The following is a 24,633-nucleotide window of genomic DNA, read 5'->3' as shown; positions in this document are numbered from 1 at the left end:
GCTTGTCAAAACGTTTGAGTTGGTAAACAGCGACACCAAGTGGATGTATTTAGGCAGTGCAATGATGAGAGACATTGTTTCACTGTTAAATACATCCTCTACGGTACACAGTAACCTATCATAATTAATAATCTAATTTAGTGTCACCATCATGCACCAGTCACATGCTTTTTATTTTTGCATAATTTTAAAACTGTGGTGTTTAAGAGCTATTAGCCTTTTATTCAGGGTTATCACACATTATTGTTTATTAGCACTGGCCAGCTACAGGGCAAGTTAAAGCAAACCCAAGACTCTAACTTGTTGAACGATTTGCCTTTCTAGATTTGCATTTTTTTTTTCACTTGGATACCTGCTGCATACAACTGGCTCCTGGTCGCTACCTTTTCACGAAGCCATGACCTCACCCGAGCACTGTGGTGGTGCATGCACATTAACATCCCAAACAGAAAAATAATATAGGCAAAGTGCACATAAATACACTGCTACACATTTCTAGAGGGTCATAAGTGATAATTGGGAAGGATTACTTTTAATGAGTCTATATGTTGTTTTTTAAATAAAAGCCTGCACCTTTTAATATCAAATTTATGACTTTTTCAAGGACTTCTCATGCCCAATTTCCTCAAACTCAAGGACCAAACACAGCTGAATTTAAGACACAGATCAAGGTTAATTAGTTACAACACTGAGAATTTTCATGAGAACCAGCAAGTTTCAATCACTTTTTGTGTCTATTTTTAAAAAAAACTTCAAGGCCTTGCTCTTGTCCCTCTCATATTAAACTTTTACAGATTTCAAGGATGAATGTGAACCCCAGTTTATTTAGCTGTGAGGTTGAATGCTTCTCCCATTTCAAAACCGTACTCCATTGATTAAAAGCCACAAGAGAGTCAACAACCTTTATTTATCCATATATGTGCCACTCAGAAACTGGGAAGAGGTGTTACAGGATTTGCCCTTAAGAGAAGCCTATATGGATCATTTACAATTTTTCTCTCTACAATGAGGCCATTGACAAAAATGAATGGGAAAAAAAATTAAAGACAATATGGTCGTAACAGTGTAAACACATGGTAATATACATGAAAGCAAAAAAGCAATAGGTATCAGTGACATCAAATTAAAATGTAGGGTAAGTTAGTATGAGTAAGAACAAAAGACTCCTGAAAACCCTAACTTTTTTTTTTCTCAATTAACAGCTCGGCATACATTTCTACATAGCATGCAATAAGGCACCTATCTAACACAAGGAAGAAACCTATGCTACAGTTTGAAGCACAATTGTTATCCAAAACAAAAGGAAAAGAAAATATTGCTCACCGTAATGTTCACTCCCATAAAAACTGTATATCTCTCATTCCCTTTCATATAACCCAAGCCATATCTAAAAAAATACATCAGTTTGTAAAAGATATTTTACACAGAACAGTAAATAGAGCGCAATCCATTGGAGCTCGCAAAAATCTTTTTTTTTTTAAGTCTTGTAAAAGTGAGATTTCCTCGTGTCGTCTTTTAGTATACACAATCTTTTTTCCAGATCAAATTGTGATAGTTTGCGGACCAACATGAGTGATAAGTTACCTTTATTCTATACACAGGTAATTGAATTAGTCTCCAAAGCAATAAACAAAGTGTGGTGTTGCACTTCATGTACATTTGGTGCGAGGGTACAGAATAATTAGGACACAGGTCATGTTGGAATATGCTACCCAGGTTTTTATTTTCTATTATGCATTTCCTAATGGCTAAATTGCATGTCATTATAGAATCAGGGTGTCAGCCAGTATTGCTCTCTGTACAGTCGATGCAGCAGTGCTAACCCATCGTAGACATACAAGAAAACAACCTTATAAATATACAAGATGGCTCACGTTCGATGGAGCCCAAATTCAAGAACAAGCCGCATGAAAACGCCTGCAACATGTTTATCTCCAACACTTAAAACAAAGTCATAAAAGGAAAAAAAAGTGGAGACAAAGTGGATCAAAGTGGACCTTACTATCAAAAATGTAATCTTTTGGAACAGCACACTAGTCACCTATACATATATATAAAAGAAAATCAATAAGTATTTACATTGGATTTTGATGCTTCACATGGGTTATGTAGGTGAAAAAGAAATAACTATTTAAATTGTGTTGGTAACCTTGGATAAAGTTGCAGCTGAAAAGCGCATGTGCCCACCTGAAGGTACATAAACTGAATTCTTCTATCAAAAAGACTAACCAGAGGGTGAAGCATATTTTCCCCAGGTACCAATTTTTCAGATCACCAAATCACAATTCTTTTTTTTTTTTTTATTTAAAAGTGTTCAATAAGGTCCTGGAGCAAGTGAAGCACAATCACAAACAAGAATAGAGGCTCCTTCACAATCTGTTATTATACCCTCTTCATACTGAGCACAAAGTCCCAAGTTCAACTCTGTATTATAGGTTACATGGTCTTTCCTCCTTTTGAAGACTTTTGTTACTGTCCATTCATTTTCAACTGCTCCACTTCAACGTAGCAATGTGCTGACAGGACCACTGTCTATAGAAGTTGGCCTGATGTTTCCTGTGGCGTAGTGATGTCAATGATGGGACCATTGGTACAACAAAAATGGGAGGGGAGCAGAGGGGGTTTTACTTGCATGGGGCAGCATGTAAGGGTGGGAAAGGGTGCTCACTGGTCTACATGGATCCTATGATGCCTGGAGAGGGAAGAAGAATGGTTAAAGCCTTTTCCGCACTGGGAGCACCTGTATGGCTTTTCAACCGACAGGATGCGCTGTTTTGGAAAGGCGTTGTTAGGGAATCCCTTCCCTGTGGGGATGGTGGTGTACTGCTGCGGTTGCGGCTGTGGTGGTTGGGGCTGCTGCGGTTGTTTATTCTCCAAGTGAACTCTCTGGTGCCTAGCAAGGGAGGAGGAGTGATTGAATCTTTTGCCACAGTGAGCGCAGGTGTAACTCTTTCCCTCTGAGTGGACTCTTTGGTGCCGAGACAGGGAAGAGGAATGATTGAAACCCTTATCACAGTGGTGGCACATGTAGGGCTTGTCTCCCTGCTGGTGCACCCTCTGCTTCGGGGGAGTGCCGTAAGACAAGGTTTTCCCAGGCTGAGGTGGAGAAAACACTGGATTCTGCAGGTGGGTCTTGTGGTGGCGAGAGAGAGAAGAGGAGTGATTGAAGCCCTTGTTGCAGTGTCTGCAGGTATAGGGCTTCCCTCCGGCATGAACTTGCTGGTGCTTTTTCAAATGGCGCTTGCGGACAAAACTCTTCCTGCACATGTTGCACTTGTATGGCTTCTCACCCGAGTGGATCCTCTGGTGCTCCCTCAGAGTGGCAGCGGCTGCAAAACACTTTCCACATTGTGTGCATCGGTGGGGTTTGTCTCCGAGCACAACTGCAGCGTGGGTCTTCTGGTGCTGCTTCAGGTTGGAAGAAGTGGCAAAGCCTTTGCCACACTGGCCACAGGTATATGGCTTCTCGCGTGCATGGACTTCCTGGTGCTTTTTCAGATGCCTTCTGCGGACAAAGCTCTTCCTACACTGGGTACACTTGTAGGGCTTGTCCTCTGAATGCATCTTCATGTGTTCCCTCAGGGTGATTGCAGCTGCAAAGCTCTTACCGCACTCTGAGCATCTGTGGGGCTTGTCTGGCAAATGAATCATCTGGTGAGACTTGAGGCTGAAGGCATCAATAACATCTTTGCCCATAATCTCAACTCCAGGGGGAACATAGGGCTTTTCTTTCATGTGAATCTTCATGTGCTGTTTGAGGCTGGCCTCCACAGCAAAGCTCTCGCCACAGTGGACACAGATGTAGGGGTTGAGGTCCTTATGGATCTCAAAGTGTTGGTGAAGATCAGCTATGCTGCCGAAAATCTCCCCACACTCATTACACTGCAGGCCATGGGCTTCATGTATGATCACACCATTCTCAGATTCCACTGTCAACTCTCCACCATGGTCAGACTCCACTTTCACCACATGCTCGCTTTCTGTCTTAAGCAGCACCTCTCCCAGCAGAGTCTCATTTCCTGATGTCTTGATTTCTGCTCCTGTGAAACAGTGCATCTCACCATGTTCCACTTTAATGTAATCGTGGTCAGTCTCAGCTACAATTGCATCCACACAGGCTACAGTGCCGAGCTCTGTCCCCAGTCCCTGGATCTTTAAGTCTGAGCCATGGATCTCCAACTCTAATCCACGCTTTTCTTCTGTCATGATCTCAGTTTCTGCTCCATAGTGAAGGTCGACATGGCTGTGGGCTATGACACACTCCGACCCAAGTGTGTCAAGGCCGGGTGTGTCACATTCAGTCTCTGACTCGGCCATGAGAACACACTCCAGCCCCACGACCTCCGTTTTCCTGCCGGGCGGGGACACAAAAAGGAATCGGGGGGATATAGATCTTTGTTTTGGTCAGTGCCGCACTGGTGCTCTAATCAGTGAGCAGACCTGCAAAAGAGGAAAATAGAGAAAAAACAAATAATTAAATTGTCTTCATCAGCTAGAACAGTTATCACTCTCCTATTATTTGCAAGGCTTTTATTATAATTAAGCAAGTGAGAGAGAGAAGCACTTTCCTAGAATAGTAGGTTTTTCTTATACATTTATTACCATCAGTTAAAAAAAAAATATTGCCAGTTTGTAAGCATGACTACATGTAGATAAGAGCCCAATTATGTTGCATCTATGCACAGGGGTAAGTAACATATTAGCAATTAATATTGCCACAATCATCACATAAATGTCCCAATATCCAATTATTACAAATATATTGTAATCACAAGAGTTAAGTATGAATAAATATCATTACTTTTAAGTTGTTTTTCTGTGCTACAAAAACAATATTCTGTGTGTATAAAACAACATGACCATGGTGTTTAGGCAGATTTGTGATCTCAATTAAAATTAAAAGCATTTATTATGACATAATTGTCACTGAAAACATCTCAGTAAGGGCTCTTGACACAATTATGGAAAAGATAATAAACCTAATATTAAATTACCAGGCCTTTCTAGTAGGAAATCCTCATAACAGACTTTAATCTTTTTGTGGAAAGCAATAATCATCATCTGATCAGATATGAGTTGAAATAGTCAATAGTAAAGCCTATTAACAAGAGGGGTTCACCACCCTTTCAACTGGAGTAGGAGCCCCATTTGTCTAGGACAGACCATGCATCACCATGGCCAACACAAAATAGCACTTGGTTGGTGGCAACTGCAAAGACAAGGGTTGGTTGTGTGTTATTGTGTACAACAGGTGATAACAGGTGTGACAGCGTGAAGCCTTTAATATTATTAGATAACTATTACTACTCTGTACTACTGTATATCCATTAGTCTGTTAAATTAATCTAAAACAGTTCAGGGTGTTCTGTATTAAGCTTTGGAAACTTGAAATGAAAAATGATTGAGTTAAAAGTGATACCTAGGCTCATAATTCATTATATGCATTTTCCCTAACTGTGTGCATTATATATCGTCAACTGCAAGCCTACAGCACTAACATTATTAGCAAGCTAAGTGATCAATTTGCTAGCCAAGTTAGCCTAAATACGAGCCTCACTTCACTAGCTAACAGAAATGATAAAATCAAAGTGGACTACATCATGATCAAACCTCCAATTCAAACTTAATCTGCAAGCCCAAATCTGACCACCCTACAAACCGCGTTTATCTGCGCAGCTCGCTCTGCATTATTAATAAATACAACTTGAAAGGCTAAGAGGCATTTAAATAGCAACGCTTTGTTATTAAACACTGAACTGTTGGTTGCTAGCCTTCAATAACAGCTACAAATAGCCTTCATAGCCGCTAGTTAGCTGGCTATGGTCGAGGGGGGACTGGTTAACGACAAAACAGCATTGTTAGCTGCTAATGTGTTCGCAATTTAGCCAGCTAACTAGCTTCATAGCAAAAGCAACACCCGAGTAATTGTAGCAAGGGCTTCAAAGGAAGCGAAATACTTACATGAAAATACGCAATGGAAATAAGTAATTTGGTACTTTTTATGACACGGCTGCCGACGCGGAAATTCTCCTTGTGCGAGTATTAACAGGCCATCTTGTTGTGCCACACCAGCACTTCCAGCTAGCCAAGATTACATGCTCGCCTAAGATGGCTGCCGCTAGCTAGTTAGCAGAGTTAGCTTCCGCCCTTCATAACATATTGAATTAGAGCAGCCCCCGAAGGCCTACGCGATATCAGACCAAGTCAAAAAGGCAGAGAGCTTAGTGGAACATACCTTAGACATTAAAGATATTATTTAACGCATCGTAAAAGATGCAACAGCCACGAATACGGTGTTATAGGCTAATGGTATGAAGGTTAGCAAGCTAGGAGCCACACCGTAATTCCAACCAGGAGTTGGCTAGCTGAAACAAAGATGGCTAACCGTGAGGGCGATGAATGCTGTGCGAAAAGCCCGGGAAAGGACGCATTTTACTTACATAAGAACCACTGCGAGACAAAAATCCAACAGCAAACGCAGTTTTAAAAAAACAGACACCGAGCAGAAAACCACCAGGTGGGTAATTAAACAGCAGCTAGAGATGTACTGTGAATCTTGGCTATGAACCTAAAGCCCTCCTCTACTGCGGCAGCACCCGACAAACCGCACACACGACTTCAATGGCGGCCTTGCTGATGTTAGCAGCTATCCAGCCGAGACAATATTAGCGTGCTGGCTACATAGCCGTGATGCAAAGCTAACAAGCCAGCTAATCCATCTTGCTAGCACGGCTAAAGGCTGCTCTCCAGTTTAGTACTAGCCTGTAGATTGTTAAACATTGGAGCGGAAGCGTTGCTTAACCGCCCATCCGACCATGTTAAATCTGGATTCGCATGCGAAGATAAACTGGACGATGATACAAGAAAGGCGGCCGGGCCGATACTATAACCAACATGTCTCAAAAATAACCTGGATGAGATTCAACGCTGAAATAGTTCCTTATACAAGTGTGTCCCTATGCTGGTCTGCTTTTTCAACAGAACAAAATGTATCATCCAAAGCAAGACCAGGCCTGTATTTTTCCATGACAAAGTTCGGTACTATCATATCTGGAGACACAAAATAAACAACCCATACGTGGACTACCATAATATACAATAACAAAGATTATATTCAGTTACACAGCGATCCTCCTCTGCCTTAACGCTGCTACTATTCGTGATAGAGTAAATTGAATTTAAACGATGAATAATCGCCAGGAGTAATGATCACACAGGTTTTTAAATGTACAAATACTTGCATGCACACCCACCTTCTGTCCTTTTACTTTCTGTCGGCTGAAGAGAGAGAAAAAAAGAGAATCGTTTATATGCTTCAAACTCTGGGTTGAGGACAGCTTTGCAGGCTGTTGTGAGGCTGGTCAAACTGCTGTGTGTGTCTTCCTCTCTCTCTCTGCCTGTGTGTGTGTAGCTGGCGCCACTGCTCATCTGGCGCCAACGTTGGACGACCGACGCACTTTAGCGAAAGCAATCATTGTCATTTCAATACAGCAAGGAGACCACTAGCGCCCCCTGCAGCCTCGGAGACAAACTGCAGCTCACACAGAAATGGTATTACTGCAGTATTTGGTTAAGTGGTGAAAGATGTAACAATACAGCAGGGTAGAAATACTTTAAAATACTTCCATGTCAATAATTTAATACTTTTACTTAAGTAAAAATTTTGAATACAGGACTTTACTTGTAACAAATTCGTGCAGAATTGCCCATTTCAGAAGGATATATATTATATCATTGGACTATGTTTATTGATGCATTATTTGTGTACATTACTGAATTTTGCAGCTATTATTGCACCAGCAAAATTAATAATAGAACTTGTGGGCTACATAATATTAATGTTAAACAAGGCTTCTTATGATTCTGATAGGTCTACTCTAAGTATATGTTGCTGTTAATACCTACTTGATTTTACTTTGGGCTTTTACAAAGTGATATCAACTTCAAGTAGTATCAAGTATTGACCTTAAGGTTAATAGGGGAGGTATCTTTACAAGGCATTTTGGCTTCTATCCTCTCCTGCACAATGTTTTAACTTTTAATTTCAATTTTAACTTTATTTTTAGTTAGGCAGTCTGTCACAGTGCAAGTGAAAATTGCCACATTATAGGACCTGAACAGCCTGAAAAAATGCCAGATGTAAACTGCTGCAGCCAGGCAGCTGTTAAATCTGTGTGAAAATGCTGAGATATGGGGACTGCGTTTACAAAGCAGAGCACAAGTAGACCTGAGAAAGAGATGCCATAGGCACACATTTTTTAAAGCATAAGGGCATGGAAAAAATTCAATACGTCTTTGAAGATGAAAGTGTCAAGCTAATCAATCAAAACAATGCAGAACCTAAATTAGAGACTGGATCTATACGATCTAAAATATGGAAGTATTTGCAAAATAACGAGTGGGAGAGTCAGACGATGCTGGATGAGGTTCTAGATGCTACACTTTTTTTTTGTAAATTGTATATTGTTTTTGTTTGAGGCATAGAGGCTACACAGAGGGTTGTATATCTCATGTAGTAATGAATTAGTCCCACAAGATGATGCTGTTTTTGCATTGTCAGTATTGACGAATGCTCTAATAGTATGGGCAGTGCATACTGTACATATCACAGGGGCAGAAATCTAGAGATAGACAGAGCACAAATGTAATCTTGAAACAAATAAGACAAGGGGAAGCTCATTCCACAACACTGTGAAATCGAAGTGAGCTAATGGTTTCTCTAAAAATAATGCCGTACTCTGTGAAGGTTTTTTTTTATTGAGTTATCTTTGTATCCTCATCCTCAAATAAGAAATATAAATGTTTTCACATTTTCATTAGGTTTAATGATGAAAGGCCTCTTTTTTATTGTGGTAGTTTCTTAGAAACCGTTCCTTTCTTTTGTTTGTTTGTTTCAGGCAGCACCCTTGTAGTAACACCCAGTGCCTGTCTATTAAACGCCCAACCAGGCATACTGGTTTTACAATGAGAGTAGACCACATAACTAACATTCTGTCACACACAGTGTCAGTCACTCAGTTTCACTGAAGCTGTTAACTTCGAGAGCTCATTTTATCTGTGGACACGTCATCCTGCTCACTTTTATCGAGTCCTTTCCGAGCTGTTGATCTCAACACTGAGGTTACCACATTACTGCTGAGCTAAGTCACCTGTGGATTTTACTTTTGTTCTCATATCTGCTGGACGTCTTTGTTTTTAAAAAATGTCCCACCCCAGCACTCTGGATTTAGACAGATACAGCAGCTTGGAGAAATCTCGTCGCTCTACCAGTCGTAGCCAGTCCAGGTCCCTGGCCAAGTCTGAGGCCAAGTCAGGGGAAGTCCTGTGTGACTTCTGCACAAACAGGAAGCAGAAGGCTGAGAAGTCCTGCTTGGTGTGTCTGGCATCCTACTGCGAGACCCACGTCCAGACTCACTATGACTATCCTGCCCTGATGAAGCACAAACTGGTCAAAGCTACGGGTCAAATGAGAGAGAAGCTCTGTGCACAGCATGACAAGCTGCTGGAGGCTTTCTGTCGCTCTGATGACACATCGGTGTGTGTTCTGTGTATGATGGATGAACACAAAAACCATGACATCGTCCCGGCTGGAACTGAGAGGACTGAGAAACAAGTAAGTGGTGAAAACAATCTGCCAATCTATACTTTTGGTGAGGATGCTTAATTGATTTCAAAGGTTCTTTACTGTGCAAGGCTGACATGAGCACTTTAATGTCATCCCCTCTACAGAAACAACTTGGTGCGACACTGCACAAATCCCAGATGCGGATTGACCAGAGAGTAAAGAAGTGGCAGGATCTCAGACAAGCTGTTGAATCAGTTAAAGTGAGTAAACATTGCCATGTTGCACAGCTTAGTACCTGTATGGCATAATACTTAAAACAAGATTTTCTTCTTTGAAAAATAGCTGCATTTCATCCATATTTTAACAAATCCTCTGCCTATTTCTGATGTATCTCATCAGCACTCAGCTCAAACTGCACTGGAGGAGAATGAGCGGATCTTCACTGAGCTTCTACTTTCCATTGAGAGGAAGTACAATGAAGTCAAGGAGATGATCCTCTCCCACGAGAAGACCACTGTGACACGGGCTGAGATGGTGCTGGACCGCCTGGAAGAAGAGATCACTCTGCTGAGGAAGAAACACACTGACCTGGAGAAGCTCTCACGCACTGATGATCACATACACTTTCTGCAGGTGAGGTAAATCTCAACTGAGGACCCCGACCAGGACCTTGTATGGTGCAAAAATCAGGAGTTCTCTTAAAAAAATAGTGGTGATATGTAATATTTAAGCTCATCTCTGTCTCCCACCCTTTTTACCAGAGCTGGCAGTCTCTGTCAGGCCCCTCGGGATATGAAGACCTCAACAACATCAGTGTTGCTCCCAATTACTCCTTTGAGAGCACCAAGAGAGCCATCGCTGCACTGAAATTACAAGTAGAGGAAGTCAGCAAGACAGAGATGAGCAAAATCTCTGGAGCAGGTGCAAAATTCACATTTCTTTATCCCAAGTAGCATTGATGCCTCTCTCCTTTCAGTGGGGGTTGTGTTTCTAATATGCTGTTGCTTTTATGAAACTAATGCTGCCGCCATTTGCATTTTATCTCATCCCTTACAGTGAAGGATGTGTACATCACACAAGAAGTTGAGGCAAAGACAAGGAGAGAATCAAGTTTGAGAGAAGAACCAAGGGTAAGGGAAGAACCGAGGATGAGGGAAGAACCGAGGATAAGGGAAGAACCGAGGACAAGAGAAGACTTCCTGAAATGTGAGTTATTAGGTTCCTTTTTTACAGAGGAGCATGCATTTAATTAGCTGTGAAACCTTTTGCAAAAACTTGGCTGGCCTACTGTACCCTCAAATAAAACCCCACTCACATTCCAGGAAGCATTCTTTACTTTTAAGGTTCAAAACAGGACAGTCATGATGACAAACAGCAGAAACATCAACATCCTTAACAGGGATAGTATGACCACGCCATGTGATGAAACTTACACACAACTAAACAGAGCGTGATGGAAAGTATGCTGCTTGTAGAACTGGTTTGGTGAAATCTAAGAAAGCCAACTTACAGTCCAGTATCACTTAAACAAACACAGGTGTTTCCGCTAATACTCCACCTGTGGAAAGCATTTTAACAAGTGGATATGTGGGAGTTATCAGCCAAAGGTTTCAGTAGGCTAACTTTGTCATTCCCAAACAAATTAGTGTCACAAGTATTTACCCGTAAGTGCTTAATGTGCAACAAGATGAAACAAAAGAAGAGAACACAAATAACAAAACATATGATGACATGAAATTGAAAAACATATACTAAACAACAACAACACAGAGAGGATTCATAATGACATTGTCTTGCATTGTTTAGACTCTTGCCAGCTGATTCTGGATGTCAACAGTGTCCATCGCAACCTTCACCTCTCTGAGGGGAACAGAACAGCAACAATGAAGAATGATCCCAAGAATTACCCTGATCACCAAGACCGATTTGACCACTGGCAACAGGTAAGACTTCACTGTCATTGTGTACCTGAAAAGAAGAGGAGGGATGTTAGTATGCTGTGAATGGTACAGAGTTAAAATGATCACATGTCAAGGAAGGGGGCAAACATAATCCTGCATGTAGACTAAAGGAGAAAATTAGTCTATGGAATCTTTTATTTTCATCTCTAAATGAGTTGTTCCTCTTTCTCTTACATAAACCTTTTACATGTCTTTTGTTGGTATTGACTGTAAATTGCAATCTAAATCAGGCATTTAAAATTTGTCTTTAAAGTTATTCATACAATAAAAGTGGTTTCAGTCATGCAGTTATCTTATAAGCCATGAATAGACGTTGCCATTTAATTTTTAATTTCGTCTATTCCATTGCAGGTGTTGTGCAGGGATAGTGTGACTGGTCGTTGTTACTGGGAGGTAGACTGGAGGGGAACAGAGATAGACGTCGCCGTGACCTACAGGGGAATCCGCCGTAAAGGAAATGGTAATGAATGCAGCCTGGGCTGGAACGACAAGTCGTGGAGTCTGTACTGCAATGACTCCAAGTACACCTTCGTGCACAACAATAAGAGCAAAGAGATTACAGCTCCAATGTCATCTCGTATTGGCGTCTACCTGGATTATGCAGCAGGGACACTTGCATATTACAGTGTCTCTGATGGCATGCAGCTTCTGCACAGAGTCCAGACTGTATTCACACAGCCTCTCTACCCTGCATTCAGTGTGTGGGGCTTTGATACTACCATAAGACTGTAGGTACTATAGTGCTAGTAATTTGCATCAAATGTACACAGTATTTTCAATGTTGTGGTGAAAAGTTGAAACAAGGTGTTGATTAATTCTATTTGTTCAACCTTTTGCTAACAGATCTTTTTTTCCCAAATGTATGAACTTTTTCTAAATGATCAAATTATTCTGTTTTTGTTCCTTTGATCACTGTTTTAGGGCAGGCTAGTCTACAAAATGTGTCAGATGTAAATAGGAAGAATATGCAATAACTGATTACCATGTTATTTTTTACGATGTTCCATACTTTTCTCTTTGTTGTGTTTTATATATATAGCATGTTATATTTATATCATTGGTTTGTTATAAATAAAATTAAACCACAGTCTCTGAAACTCAGAGTTTTGACTGATTCATTTGGTACTTTAATTATGGAGCTGAACTCACTGTTGTTTTTCCACAATCATGTCAGTCTATTAGACATCTTGGCTTCATTAACACAGCAACACATCTGTACTACTTGGGCCAAACAGTGGTGAAGACCTGGAAAGGAAAACCTGGGTGCTAATGCTCCAAGATTTTGAGTTTTAAATCAACCGGAGATTAAGAGGATATCAAATAATATTTAGGGCATTTTTAATCAATAATTACCAGACATTAAGCCTATAAATTTCCTCACACCACTGGTTCTCAACCTGGGGGTCAAGACTTCCATTAGGGGTTGCCAAAGCTTTATATATATATAGCTATATATATATTAAGCTTTAAATATAAAACTAAATGAAATGGTTATTTTTAAGGTTTGGATTATTGTTCAAGATATAAAATCTCACAGGATAAGGGCACAGTGAGGACCTGATCACAAGCAACATTCATTGAGCCTTCAGTCTCTGCAAAACAGCCTTGTCCTGCATTAGGAAAGTGCACAGGTAAAAAACCAAGTTGTGTCCGAGTGATGAAAAAACTATGTAAAAAAAAAGAAAAAAAAAGAAAAGTTTATGGGGTATGTAAGATTGTTAAAGAATAAAAAATACATAAGATAGAGAATTGTATAAAAAAAAAAAGTATCTGAAAATATCCAGAAAACTCTTCTCTGCTGTAATATTCACAAAAAAGAAAAAAAAACTGTTCAAAACTCATCCGATTGCTTGGTTTACACAACTGCCTGCAGTGTATGTATTTAGCTGTTCTGCACTATTATTGTCATGCATTAAATATAATACTAAGTATTACTTAGTATTACTAAGTATCCATCAAATCTGTCGCTTTGCCAGGGGTCGGCAATTTACTCAATGACAGAAAAGAGGTCCTTTTGGAAAACAGGTTGGGAGCCACTGCCTCACACCATCGTCCTCCAGTCTTTATCAATGGATTCACTAGAGAGACACTAGCAGGTTAAAGCTCCAGGGGGCAGCAGAAACACGTTTTGCTGGACAGCTCACACACACACAAACACATACTCAGGGTACATACTGTACATATGCCCAGATTGTGTTATCCAGTCTTTACAAACGCGGCGTCAAATGTCACCGCATGTACTTGTTTATCGGCTGGGTCATCCAAATTTACAGTGAGAGAAGAAAATGATCTATCATGACCAACAGGGAAAGCTGAGACAAAAATCAAAGCGCCTTTTTTCCACGAAGATAATCCAGCATCAAAACGAGTGTTATACTTCCTTCATCTGAATTGCGTTGCTAGGAAACAGCAGGGTTCCGAGTTTACGCTTTGTCCGGGTGTCACGTTTATAAACCGGAAACATGAACAAACTCAAATTATCGTGAAAAGTTATGTAGCTAACACGCTGTTATATTTTCTTGAGCTGCTCACAGTAAAAGACGACATACACTGTAATGAAACTACTTTTAGCGTCGCTTTTTCTGCTTTCGACCCCGCCGACCCGCCCGGTCGGTGCGCAGCGAAACATAAATGCAACGTACCCTGCCCACTACAGGTTCTGGGGGGCGGAGCCAAACAGCTGGATACGGTGGAGTATCTCGTGGCGGCGATGCAACGGGACCGACCGCTCGCGAGCCTCCCCCCTTGGTAATTCTAATACAAAGCGAAAAACGGCTAACGGGACTTCAGCAGTACGGGACATAAAACATAGGTTTTGTTATTAAAAATAAGGCTTCAGCGGCTCCAGCGAGGCCAGTGTGGAAAAGTTTGGAACCACCGGAGGTGTGGAGGACAGGTCGGCGTACTCAAGTTACCAAAAAAACATCAGAAACTTGCAAGCTAGCAAAGAGACGGAGGGTGAGTGGTCTCAGATTTGCTTCTGATGTTCGACGTTGATGCTAGCTAGAAAGGTGAAGGTGAGCAGCTGTTGTGCCATGAGAAGGGATATAGGTTAGTTAACGTTAAACAAACGTAAATTGTAAATGAAAATATGAGTAAAACTAAGATAAGTGTGATTTAAAATCTATTAGAAAGGCAACCCGTGCTAAATACAGTAGTAATACAGTTAAAGCTGCTAAAACAACGGTTTTAAGCTAGATTCAGTGTTCTTTTAGATCATTTTTATATCAAACATGTAAAAAATAATACAAAAACAAAACAAGAATAACTCAAACAATGATCAGCAAACATATAATTACATCAAATTGTCAATAAATAAAATGAATAAGTGTTACATGTCCAAAAAGAAGTAGTGAGAAGTGTACACTCATATGGCTTTACCCCTTTTCTATGACTTAAATAGTGAACTTTTACCATGTATACACATAATTACCTTAATGTTTATCATATGCAATATATCTTTTTTTTTTTTTTTTTTTTTTTTTTTTACCTTAGTGTATCAAATGGAATTCATACTGTTTATGCCATTTACACAAACATAATCATTGTGCAGGTGCCCATCCAACATGTCCCTAAACTCACTAGAATAAGAGTTTAATGACATGTTTTTGATAATGGAAACTACCACATAAGTTCATCATTTCAGTACAACATTATACCGCTCCAAAATTTTGAGGCACACTTTAGAAAAATGAAGCATTGACACTTTACAAAAGCAGTGTGTATTGGATAGATATCGTATTGGATTGCGTTACAAGTGGGGGTTTTTTGTAATGTAACCCCTATATCCTTGTTTTTTGTACACTATATTGCTGTGAGCATCACATAAACCTCGACTACACAGTCTTACTCAGATTACTTTAACTGGCAAGGCATAATGATGATTGCTTTTTGGTAAGCAGGTAAATGATCCTGACCTAACTCACTCCCCCCTCCTCTTATTCACCAGCTAAAAGGACACTGTCCTTGCCAGTGTCTCATCTACTATCCTCCATCTCCAAGGAAATGAATCAGTTGGTGGCAATGCAGCTGTCAGTCACACTCAGTTAAATGTTAGTACTACTTGAGCAGATATCGCTCGGCTGGCCGAAGAGGAAAAAGAAGAAAGGGGCTGCTAAAGGTGCTGGAAAATGTCTCTCTGGATGATACTGCCTGTCAGTCTCCCAGTTCTGACTATAACTGGGATATGGGTTGTGTAAGTATTACATTTGTTTGGTCTTAAAAAAAAAAAAAAAAATCAAACTATAAAATCCATGTTTTAAGATCAAAATAAAACACGGCCAAGTATCTCTTCAATTCAGCTGAGACTGAAATGGTTTCTAAAATTGTCTGCTGCCTTAGTAGTGAGTGATGTCAGTGCAAGTATGAGTTTATGTCAAGGATGATACATAGCTTATGCTGTAAAAACAATAATATGAATTTGCGAAGCAGAAGTAAGTTTTCCTGACAATACAGGAACCGTCTGTTAAAAGTGAAAGAAACAGTTTCAAAGAAGTGTGTTATTTCTGCGATAACCACAAGATTTCAACAGGAACTTATTTGTCCAGTCACACTGTTTATCTTAAATTCCATTAGGTACAAAGAAATCCCCTTATCCCCAGCGATTTTATACTATACTGTATATTGTAGGGATGAACAACAGCAATATATAATCTCCACATCACAATGTTTCCATGTACAATAGTATAACTATGACGCTCTATGTAAACCATTTTACTGCTTAATAGATCCATAAAACTGATTTCACACACACAGTAGTTCTGCCTGCATAGCCGTTGACTAATCACTTCCACATTTCACATTCATTTTGAATACAATAAACAAAATTATGTGACAAGGATAATGATTTTGAATCTAGATCTTTCTTATTAAAGTGTATATAAAAAACAGAAATATCATTATGATATAATTATAATGTTAATGATATGTGGCAAATGATCTTTCACATAGAATACATGGACTGATATGTAGGCCATATTCTATCTGTTGTTTATGTTGAAGCAAAAACCCTTTGATACCTCAGTCTCTGTTGCCTCCAGGAGGGCAACACTGCATATTTACCCTGAATTCCTGGGAGCCATGGCGATTGCATGTGGATTAACTCTCTCCAGGAAGGATCTGGGATTATCACCCCTTTTTTACGATATTTGAGCAGATGACCGGAGAGAAAAGACACTACCTCCTGGTTATGTTCGGGCTGACAGCTCTCTTCTCTGCTCTGTTACAACTTTGGGAAGCGGAATGCTTACCCCAAGGGGAGAGAGACAGATGGCCCAAGTCCAGATTGTTGTGGTCTATATCTATGATGAGATGCGTGGGGAGTAGGCAGTCTAATCAGATGCCAAAGCTTAGACCTTGCACACCAATTAGTGTTTGTGAACATGGCTGCTTCACAGTCCAATCAGGTGTGCAGGGCTTTGCAGAAATGATGTTGCTTCAGGCCTTTACTGAGTTTGAGAATGTGCAGGTGAAATTAGCGCTAGCAGTGCACATTTCTTTCTTGTTTTGGCATTTGTTTCTGAGGCAGAAAGTTGATCAGGGTTAAGATGCCAAATGCTGCTGATTGTCCGTCCCCTTAAACCCATTTCCTTCCCGTTACCTTGACAAGGGCGCCTTGTTTCTAAGAGCAGTCAAGGGTCCTTTTCCAGACTAGTGGAATGTCAGAGGATGTGACATGTTGCGTAACTCCCTCTTTCTCTGTGGGCAAGTAGGTGGGAGTAAGGTAAATATTGAAAGGTGGTAATAGGGAGCACAAGCAGAACTTTCACTCAGCATCTGGTGGCCATGCCCAGTGCACGAAAAGGTCTGTGCACAGGCAAAGAAAGGCTTGTGCCCACCCAAGAGTCTTGGCTTTGATTCATTTGCTGACCTTTTGTAAGTTAAGCACTGTGCTTGAACCATCAGTGTGACTCCACTACAGCTGTACGAAGTACCTCTTGCTTGACATTTAGATTTGAAGTTGTTTTTAAGCATATAGTTTGCTTCCAGTTTTAAAATACTGCACATTTTAGGTGCTACAGCAACCAGCCAGAGAAACAACTGGAGCTAAGCCTATACTGCCAAAATTCATTCATAGTTTATGCATCACACCCTTTCCTGTGGTTTCTGATATGTTATTTTTGCACAGCTTTTGGGAATTCTCATGCTTCTGTGAAAGCCCTTGTTCAATCCTAAGTAAAAAAAACCCAACATGGCCTGTTCCACCTATATGTTGCTCACAGGCATGCAATTTAACTTTACAACCACTGCTGAGCTTTGATAGAGGTCTAATTATATAAACAAACCTATTATTACCCAGCCTCCTCCGAGCACAGAATGCACCAGTTTAGTTTCACATACCGCTAAAAAAGACTTTAGTTCTGGAAGTTGACCAAATGTAAAAAATGTGCCTCAAGAGTTATGGAAAATGTAACAACTTCAGCTGGCTACAGTTTCTCTCCCTGTATTTTTCTAATGAAGTCCCATGGCAATCCTCTGCAGTTGTTGTAAGCTTCTTTTGTTTTTGTTGGTGTCACTGTATTGGAGCCCTGGCAGCTTTCCATCTGACGGCCATATTCCACTCACACCAGTGGGTTTCCTTGCTGCATTATGCAAGAGCAGTGCTCTTTACATGTGTGCCATCTGGCTTATATGACTTTCACATGGTGATTCACATTGCCTAATAGCCACCAATAACCAGCCAGCCAAATGTTGCCACCCTCTACAGCAGTCAGTCAATATCAGGCATGCATCTTACCAGTCACATGCAGCGTTTGGAAATAAAGAAACCAGATGCAAAATTTATGATATCACCACACACAGATAGTCCCAAATGTAGATTTTCTAATAGCAATTAATGCTCTTGGGTTGTCTTAATCTTAATTAAGTGGAGAGATTGGCTGTTGTAGTAATGGTTGTAAAATAGTGTACAATACAATGCAAACAGATGAAATTGTATGATACCACAAAGTTGAACACTAAACATAAGCTTTGATTGATTGCAAGCATCTGTAAAGTTCATGGATGATAGAGAATTAGAGTGTAGAAAAAACATGCATTTTCAGTTGATCTGACTGGATCAGTGTGTGTATTGTCTGACCCGGCTGTTTGACCCTTCCTTCAACCAGGGGTCAGAGGTGGATCTTGCCAAAGGCGACATAGGCAGCTTCCCAGGGCACCACCCAAAGGGGGGGGGGGGGGGGGGGGGCAAAATTGTTACATGGTTAGCTCTTTATTGAGTGCAGTTATGTACCTACAACAGCAATATAACAGACTACATGTCCTGTATTGTACTGTATGTGTATCACATTGATGTATGCCTTCTTTTGAAGCGTGAGACCCTCTGACACTCAGATTTTGGTCACAGTTGTGGTATTGTTGAAATTATTTACACCAGAATCGTTGCCACACATAAAATATGTCTTGCCTCCAGTAAATATAGTTAGGAATTGTATATATGTCTGTTGACACGTGTGACTCTGCTCGTTAGTGTCAGTCGTGTGTGTGTTTATGATATGTCTCCATCTCTCAAAGACTATCAGCCCTGGAAACAATTGTAATTGGTACTTAACCTCCTACTGAACTGTGACTGCTTTCACAAATCAGGACAAATAGTCTCTGTGTCTTACTCCGACTATTGGTCTTTTCATCTTTTCCTGGCAGTTTAAAATATATACATGATCAGTGTAGACTCTGTGTGTGTGTGTGTGTGTGTGTGTGTGTGTGAAGAGCAAGTGGACAAAGTGACAAATGCTTTTCCTTCCAGAGCCTCCCTTTGCCCCTCTGACATGTCCACTTAAAAATAGAAAAATTATCATGTAGAATTATGTATCTTGGCTCACAATTCGAAAGCACAGTTTGGCAGATGTTAACACCTTTTTGTCCTCTGAGCTTCATACTGAGCAGTGCAAGCCATTTCATACGCAGTGTTTTGCATATTTACAGCTGCTGCTCCATATGACTTGGACATGTATGGACAGATTGAGCTGTACATGTTGCTACAGGAGGAATAATCAAGGGCCTGACACTTAGGGTTGAGTACCGAAACTCGGTACTTTTTGTACTTGGTAAAAAAGTTAACGTGCAGCACTGTTCCTAAATGTTCTCAATAAAATGTTGAAACTGAGAAGTTTAGACTATGGGCCCAAACGATGCATAGTGCGTCCAAATTCACACCCGTTCTTCTCTGTGGATTTGCTCCGCAACCGTGCATCCTAGCAAGAAGCCACACATATCAGCGGAAACAGCAGAATTGAAGCTTTCCGACAAGGCCAAGCACTTGTCGGTAATCCAATGTTTTCTCAGCGAAAAATTACAATAAAATGTTATATATATGTATAACAGAGCTTTCATACAGCGTGGCACACACATTACTCTTGGATGGATTACTCGCGAACGCAGGCTCGCACAGAAATGCCACGCATATCACATGAAAGCACAGTACCAGAGCTTTCCAGTGATACCACACATCATTGTGCTGTCCCATCCCATCACGCTATAAATCCAGATCAGTTGTCTACAAAATAAAAACTTGACGAATTTCTTTACAATCCATTATACGGATCTTGTTGTCAGTCACTTCATATAGTGAACGTCTTAGGCTTGCGTGTGTTTCTCCCTGTCTATCCACATTTGTAGTCCAGCTTTCAAGATGCAAATATCTCCATATTGTCCAGTTGACACTCCATCAAACTTTGTATGACAAGACCAGCCACTTCACCTTTACGCACCCAGACAACTGCAGCCTAATGCATGCTGACAGAGCCGTAGTCATCATATACATTGAGGGGGACACGTGCCCCCTCACCAATGCCCAAAATGTCTTCCCAGTATATAACTGAAACTGAAAAACAAATATTATCTTGGAGGACATCATTGCACTTGGTTGACTATTTTTCTATGATCTTAGATGTAAATATTGCATGTTTCTTTCAGATAAAACACATTTTTGACTTGTGAATGAGTCAATGGAATTTCTTGCAATAATGAAAAAATACTGGCAAACATGTCCGCCTGGCACAAACCACATGTTTTGGACAACTGTGAAGTGACAGAATGTCCCAGCATCATGGTTCTTATATTGCCAGATTCCAGAGAGTCTCCCCTCTTCATATATGGCAGAATATGTCAACTTCCAACTTGCTATGGTGAGATACATGTAAAAATGTAAGAATTTAGGCACACAGATTTGTTTTTTTCATTGATATAAAAATTAATATAAAATACAGGCACATAGAAGAACATGAAATGATGGCAAATCTGGTTAGCCCAGATTGTCCTGAAAAAATCAAGATATAGCATGTGTATGTAGCCTTTATAATGACTGTGATATGAGCTTAAAAGTAAAGGCAGTAAAAATACCCCAAAAAGGCCTAGGGCCCATAGGGTTAAAAAGTACCGAAATAAGGTAACGTTTGGTACCGGTACCGAATTCCAGATACCGGTATATCGGTTCAATTATGAACGGTACCCAACCCTACTGACACTTGCACCCCAAAGCAGCAGTGTATAAAGGTGAACCATTCGCTGACATTTCATCAGCCTAGAATAACTCACTCCCTGGTAGAAATAAGTCTGCCTTTTCAGTGCAACTTCGATATCCTTAAGTTGCTGAAAATGTTCTGTAAGGTGAGAGTTCTAAGTGCTTGTGGACAGTTAATGATCATTGTCACAATTTGTGTCATCACTGTGGCCTAATTAAGAAAGGCTTACCCATGTCAGGTTTTATTTAAAGCCCAAGCAATACTGAATTTGTGCGGCTGATATTGATATCAGCGTTTGGAAGTTTAAAATTACAAACAGTACTATATCACATATACACTGATACTTATATATCTGCAGTAAAGTTATATGGTCCGATATGTTGCCCAGTCCAGCACTGGTTTTACTTTAAGTGATGACTCTCAGGCTCACTCACATTATACACCCAGAACTTGCAACGAATAACTGATTCAACGATTATTTGTCAGCTATTAAATTTATCACCAACTAATTTGATAATCGATTAATCCGTTTGAGTAATTTTTTAAGAAAAAAAGTTAACATTTTCTGATTCTAACTTCTTTAATTAGAATATTATCTGTTTCTTTTACTCCTCTATGACTGTAAACTGAATTTTTTGGGTTGTGGACAAAACAAGACATTCAAAGATGTCACCTTGTCTTGAAACACTAATCAACATTTCTACTGTTTTTTAGACCAAACAACTAATCGATCAATCAGGAGAATAAGTACCAGATTAACTGATAATTAAAACAATCATTATTTAGAGCCCTACAGAGCTTAAATTTATGTCCAGTGTTTAAATGTTTAATTCAGTTGTGGACCGTGAAGCACGTTAACTATAAAATGAGCATCAAAGTCTTTATCTGAATTACAATATGGGCCGTGAGCTTGCAGAATACATTGTCTATCTTTTGATCCTCGGGGCATTGACCTCTCTATGGATGTGTCTGGTCAGTGACCTGACCAGATAAACACTTCGGTTTGATTTCAGCAGTAATGAAACCAGTTTGACCGATACAAGCCAGGCTTTTTATCTGCGGTCATCGAATTCCAGGATAAAGTGATAAGAAACTGTGAAATATCAGGTTGTCTGGTCATACAGTTTAATCAAACAGGTTGAACTCATTGCTCGGTCAGACTGGCAGGACATGAACATATGACATTTTGGTAATAAAAGTATAGCTCAAGTGTAGGTAGGCAGTTGAAATCCAACACTGTACAAAAGGAGTTAACTGCACTACAAATATGAAAAAGTGTTCTGTGAAAAGACATGACAGACAACCTCAGGGTTTTGCTAAAAATAAATTATACTTGTTTTACTTTTCCCTTCCAGGAATTACGTTAACACTGATAATTTCGTTATCTGTGTCTGTCTCTCTTGGGTAGCAGCTCTGGGATCACAGTATTATAAAGATTTGTATTGGCTGTGGTTATCACAATACATTTGCGTTAGTTGCTTGACATTTTAAAGATCGGTTCTTATTCTAATTATTACTCATTAGGTGTTGTTGTGTGACAATGTAATCACAACAGAAGCTCACAATATACCAAAATTGTTGTCTTTTTGTTTTGGCTAATCTTAACTATCTCTCTTTTAGGTACGCCATGGCCCTGTACAATCAACATGTCTGCCCTGTGGATAACTGGTATGTTGCTGCTGAATCTACCCTGCATTTTCATACCTCTGTTGATCCCCATACACTCACAAAATTATGCCTTGCAGTCTGGTAATTTGTCGTTGTCAGCGTCTTTCTTTCCCAATCTTTTCCTCTATGGAATGCAATTAGCTTAATTGGCACATTAAGTAATGGGATTATTTTCTACACACATAAATCCCCCCACACACAAACCAGGAGAATAAACTGTAGTAAATAGACATGGATCTAAACTATGATTCAGTGTTTGTTATTGTTCTCAATTCATGCACTGCCAGTGAGTAACTGACTGTTCCTCTTGTTGAGGTTAGAGCTACTACAGTATGTGATGACACACTGGTTCTCTGGCACTTTGACTCAGCAACTCTAGAAACAGAAAAAAAGCCTGACTGAAACCCAACAACATGGTACTCGAAAATTGTAATTACTGACAGGGCTGGGTGTCATTTAAAAAAAAATCACGATCCCAGTAGCAATGCCAGTACCCTTAAAGTGATATCGATGCCAGTCGAGTACTTCAATAAATTCCTTTTTTTCTACTTCATTCAATAACCTTCATGTGATTAGAAGCATTCAGTTGCATAAAATGCCACCATACTTAAAAACACCTTGTCGGTATCTCGGCATGCTAAACTGCCAGCTCCGTCAAATACACCACGCCCAACTTCACCACACCACAGACTGTATGGGTTGTGGTTGCTATGGTAGTGGGCCAATCACATGTCGCATAAATCTGAAGAGGGCCTGTAGTGATTGGCTGCAATTTTCCTAGATCTGGATACAAAAATGATTGAATGGAGGTATCATTTGGCTGAGACGTTCCAACACCTCTTGCAAACTCTGGCGGATGGAGCACAAAAAATTATTCAGCGCAATCCATGAATGACAACAACATTCAGGGAGTCCTTGAGCCCTGATCGAACCGAAGCAGTGGATCACTGTTGCTCTGAAAATTGTGCGGAGGTGTGTGAAGCTTTGCATATATGGGGGGGGGGGGGGGTTCAAGCAAGTGACACATTGCTTAGCCTGTTTGCTGATGAACAGAGCAGATTAGGACACCTTGGAAAAAACTGGAACAAGTCTCACTCATCTGGATTGTGTCCAGTCTGGTAGAGGTGTGAAAATACGTGCGCTAATAACAATAACAAATACATCTGCACTTTGTTTTGGTTTTAAATCAAATTTTGACAAGTGGAACTTTGACAGCAGGATTAAAGTTGTTATTTTTCCATGCCTTAAGATAAATGTGATTTTGCTCCATATGCGTGCCTTTTAACATTAAGTTAGTGGGTTGTTGTTTTTTTACATGTGTGTGCATGTTTGATGTTCCAGGTTGTACAACCAGTCATGTGAAGAGGACCTGTATTTACAGAGTGGGCCAACCTTGTGCTGCACGCTAGACAATGTACCTCTCATCAGGTCAGTGAGAGACTACCACCCTGAGCCCAGCCCTACCTCTTTCTGTCTCTTCTCTGTCTCTTTGTTTCTACTTTTTGCTTGGTTATTAAAAACAGGAACACTGCACCATTGTCTTACATGTCCCCTGTTGACACATTGTTGATAAAAAAGTGAGTGAACTTGAAGGAAACGCTTCTCCTGAGTGTGTGTGTGTGCGTGTGCATTCTGAAAATAACTTGGGGCTGAAATATCCTGCCTGCCACCGTGGCAGTTCAGAGGCAAGGCATGGGTCTGCACTTTACCATGTTAACACACACACATACACATGCACATGCACACACAGAGGCGCCGGCTTACATTTGGGGGGAAATCAAGACACTCCCGCTCTTTTGTTTAACTTTTTGTCCCACTGAGCTTTCAACATCAAAGACCAGCTGCTGGGTTTGTTTAAAATATCTGGAGAAGATTGCTAGAAAATGCATGTGCACTTATGCAATGAACGTGACATTGTAACCATAACTATTAAGTAGCCTTCAAACCATATGCAGCTGCAGAAAATAACTGAGAAACT

The 24,633-nt window shown here is 40.3% G+C and overlaps 3 protein-coding genes across 5 annotated transcripts in view; 2 read left to right on the top strand and 1 right to left on the bottom strand.

Moving 5' to 3' along the window:
• Positions 1–888: 888 nt before the first annotated feature.
• On the bottom strand, positions 889–7,445 carry si:ch211-198a12.6 (uncharacterized protein LOC563253 homolog). 3 transcript variants are annotated; one of them, XM_049600358.1, is made up of 2 exons: positions 7,254–7,445; positions 889–4,440 (listed from the first exon to the last, which is right to left on the bottom strand). In XM_049600358.1, the coding sequence occupies exon 2, from the start codon at positions 4,315–4,317 to the stop codon at positions 2,665–2,667; it is 1,653 nt and encodes a 550-aa protein (XP_049456315.1). In that variant the 5' UTR covers positions 4,318–4,440; positions 7,254–7,445; the 3' UTR covers positions 889–2,664. The 3 variants fall into 3 exon arrangements, with proteins under 3 accessions (XP_049456315.1, XP_049456316.1, XP_049456317.1); XM_049600359.1 differs by lacking the exon at positions 7,254–7,445 and adding an exon at positions 6,441–7,077; XM_049600360.1 differs by lacking the exon at positions 7,254–7,445 and adding an exon at positions 5,962–6,287.
• Positions 7,446–8,813: 1,368 nt separating this feature from the next.
• Positions 8,814–12,623, top strand: ftr14l (finTRIM family, member 14-like). Its single transcript, XM_049600362.1, has 7 exons — positions 8,814–9,613; positions 9,730–9,825; positions 9,965–10,198; positions 10,327–10,486; positions 10,622–10,771; positions 11,372–11,508; positions 11,878–12,623. Exons 1-7 carry the CDS (start codon positions 9,203–9,205, stop codon positions 12,256–12,258), a joined length of 1,569 nt encoding a protein of 522 aa, XP_049456319.1. The 5' UTR covers positions 8,814–9,202; the 3' UTR covers positions 12,259–12,623.
• A 1,598-nt stretch (positions 12,624–14,221) lies between these two features.
• Positions 14,222–24,633, top strand: part of zgc:154058 (Transmembrane protein 150A-like) — a 31,638-nt gene continuing 21,226 nt past the window's right edge. The window contains exons 1-4 of the mRNA XM_049600298.1: positions 14,222–14,484; positions 15,476–15,721; positions 22,608–22,655; positions 23,997–24,083. Of these exons, the coding sequence (XP_049456255.1) occupies positions 15,657–15,721; positions 22,608–22,655; positions 23,997–24,083 (200 nt within the window). The 5' untranslated portion in view covers positions 14,222–14,484; positions 15,476–15,656. The remainder of the gene's footprint in view (positions 14,485–15,475; positions 15,722–22,607; positions 22,656–23,996; positions 24,084–24,633) is intronic.

This window comes from Epinephelus fuscoguttatus, linkage group LG16 (genome assembly GCF_011397635.1).
Source record: "Epinephelus fuscoguttatus linkage group LG16, E.fuscoguttatus.final_Chr_v1".
NCBI classification, from domain to species: domain Eukaryota; kingdom Metazoa; phylum Chordata; class Actinopteri; order Perciformes; family Serranidae; genus Epinephelus; species Epinephelus fuscoguttatus.
This window is presented reverse-complemented; position numbering and strand designations above follow the sequence as displayed.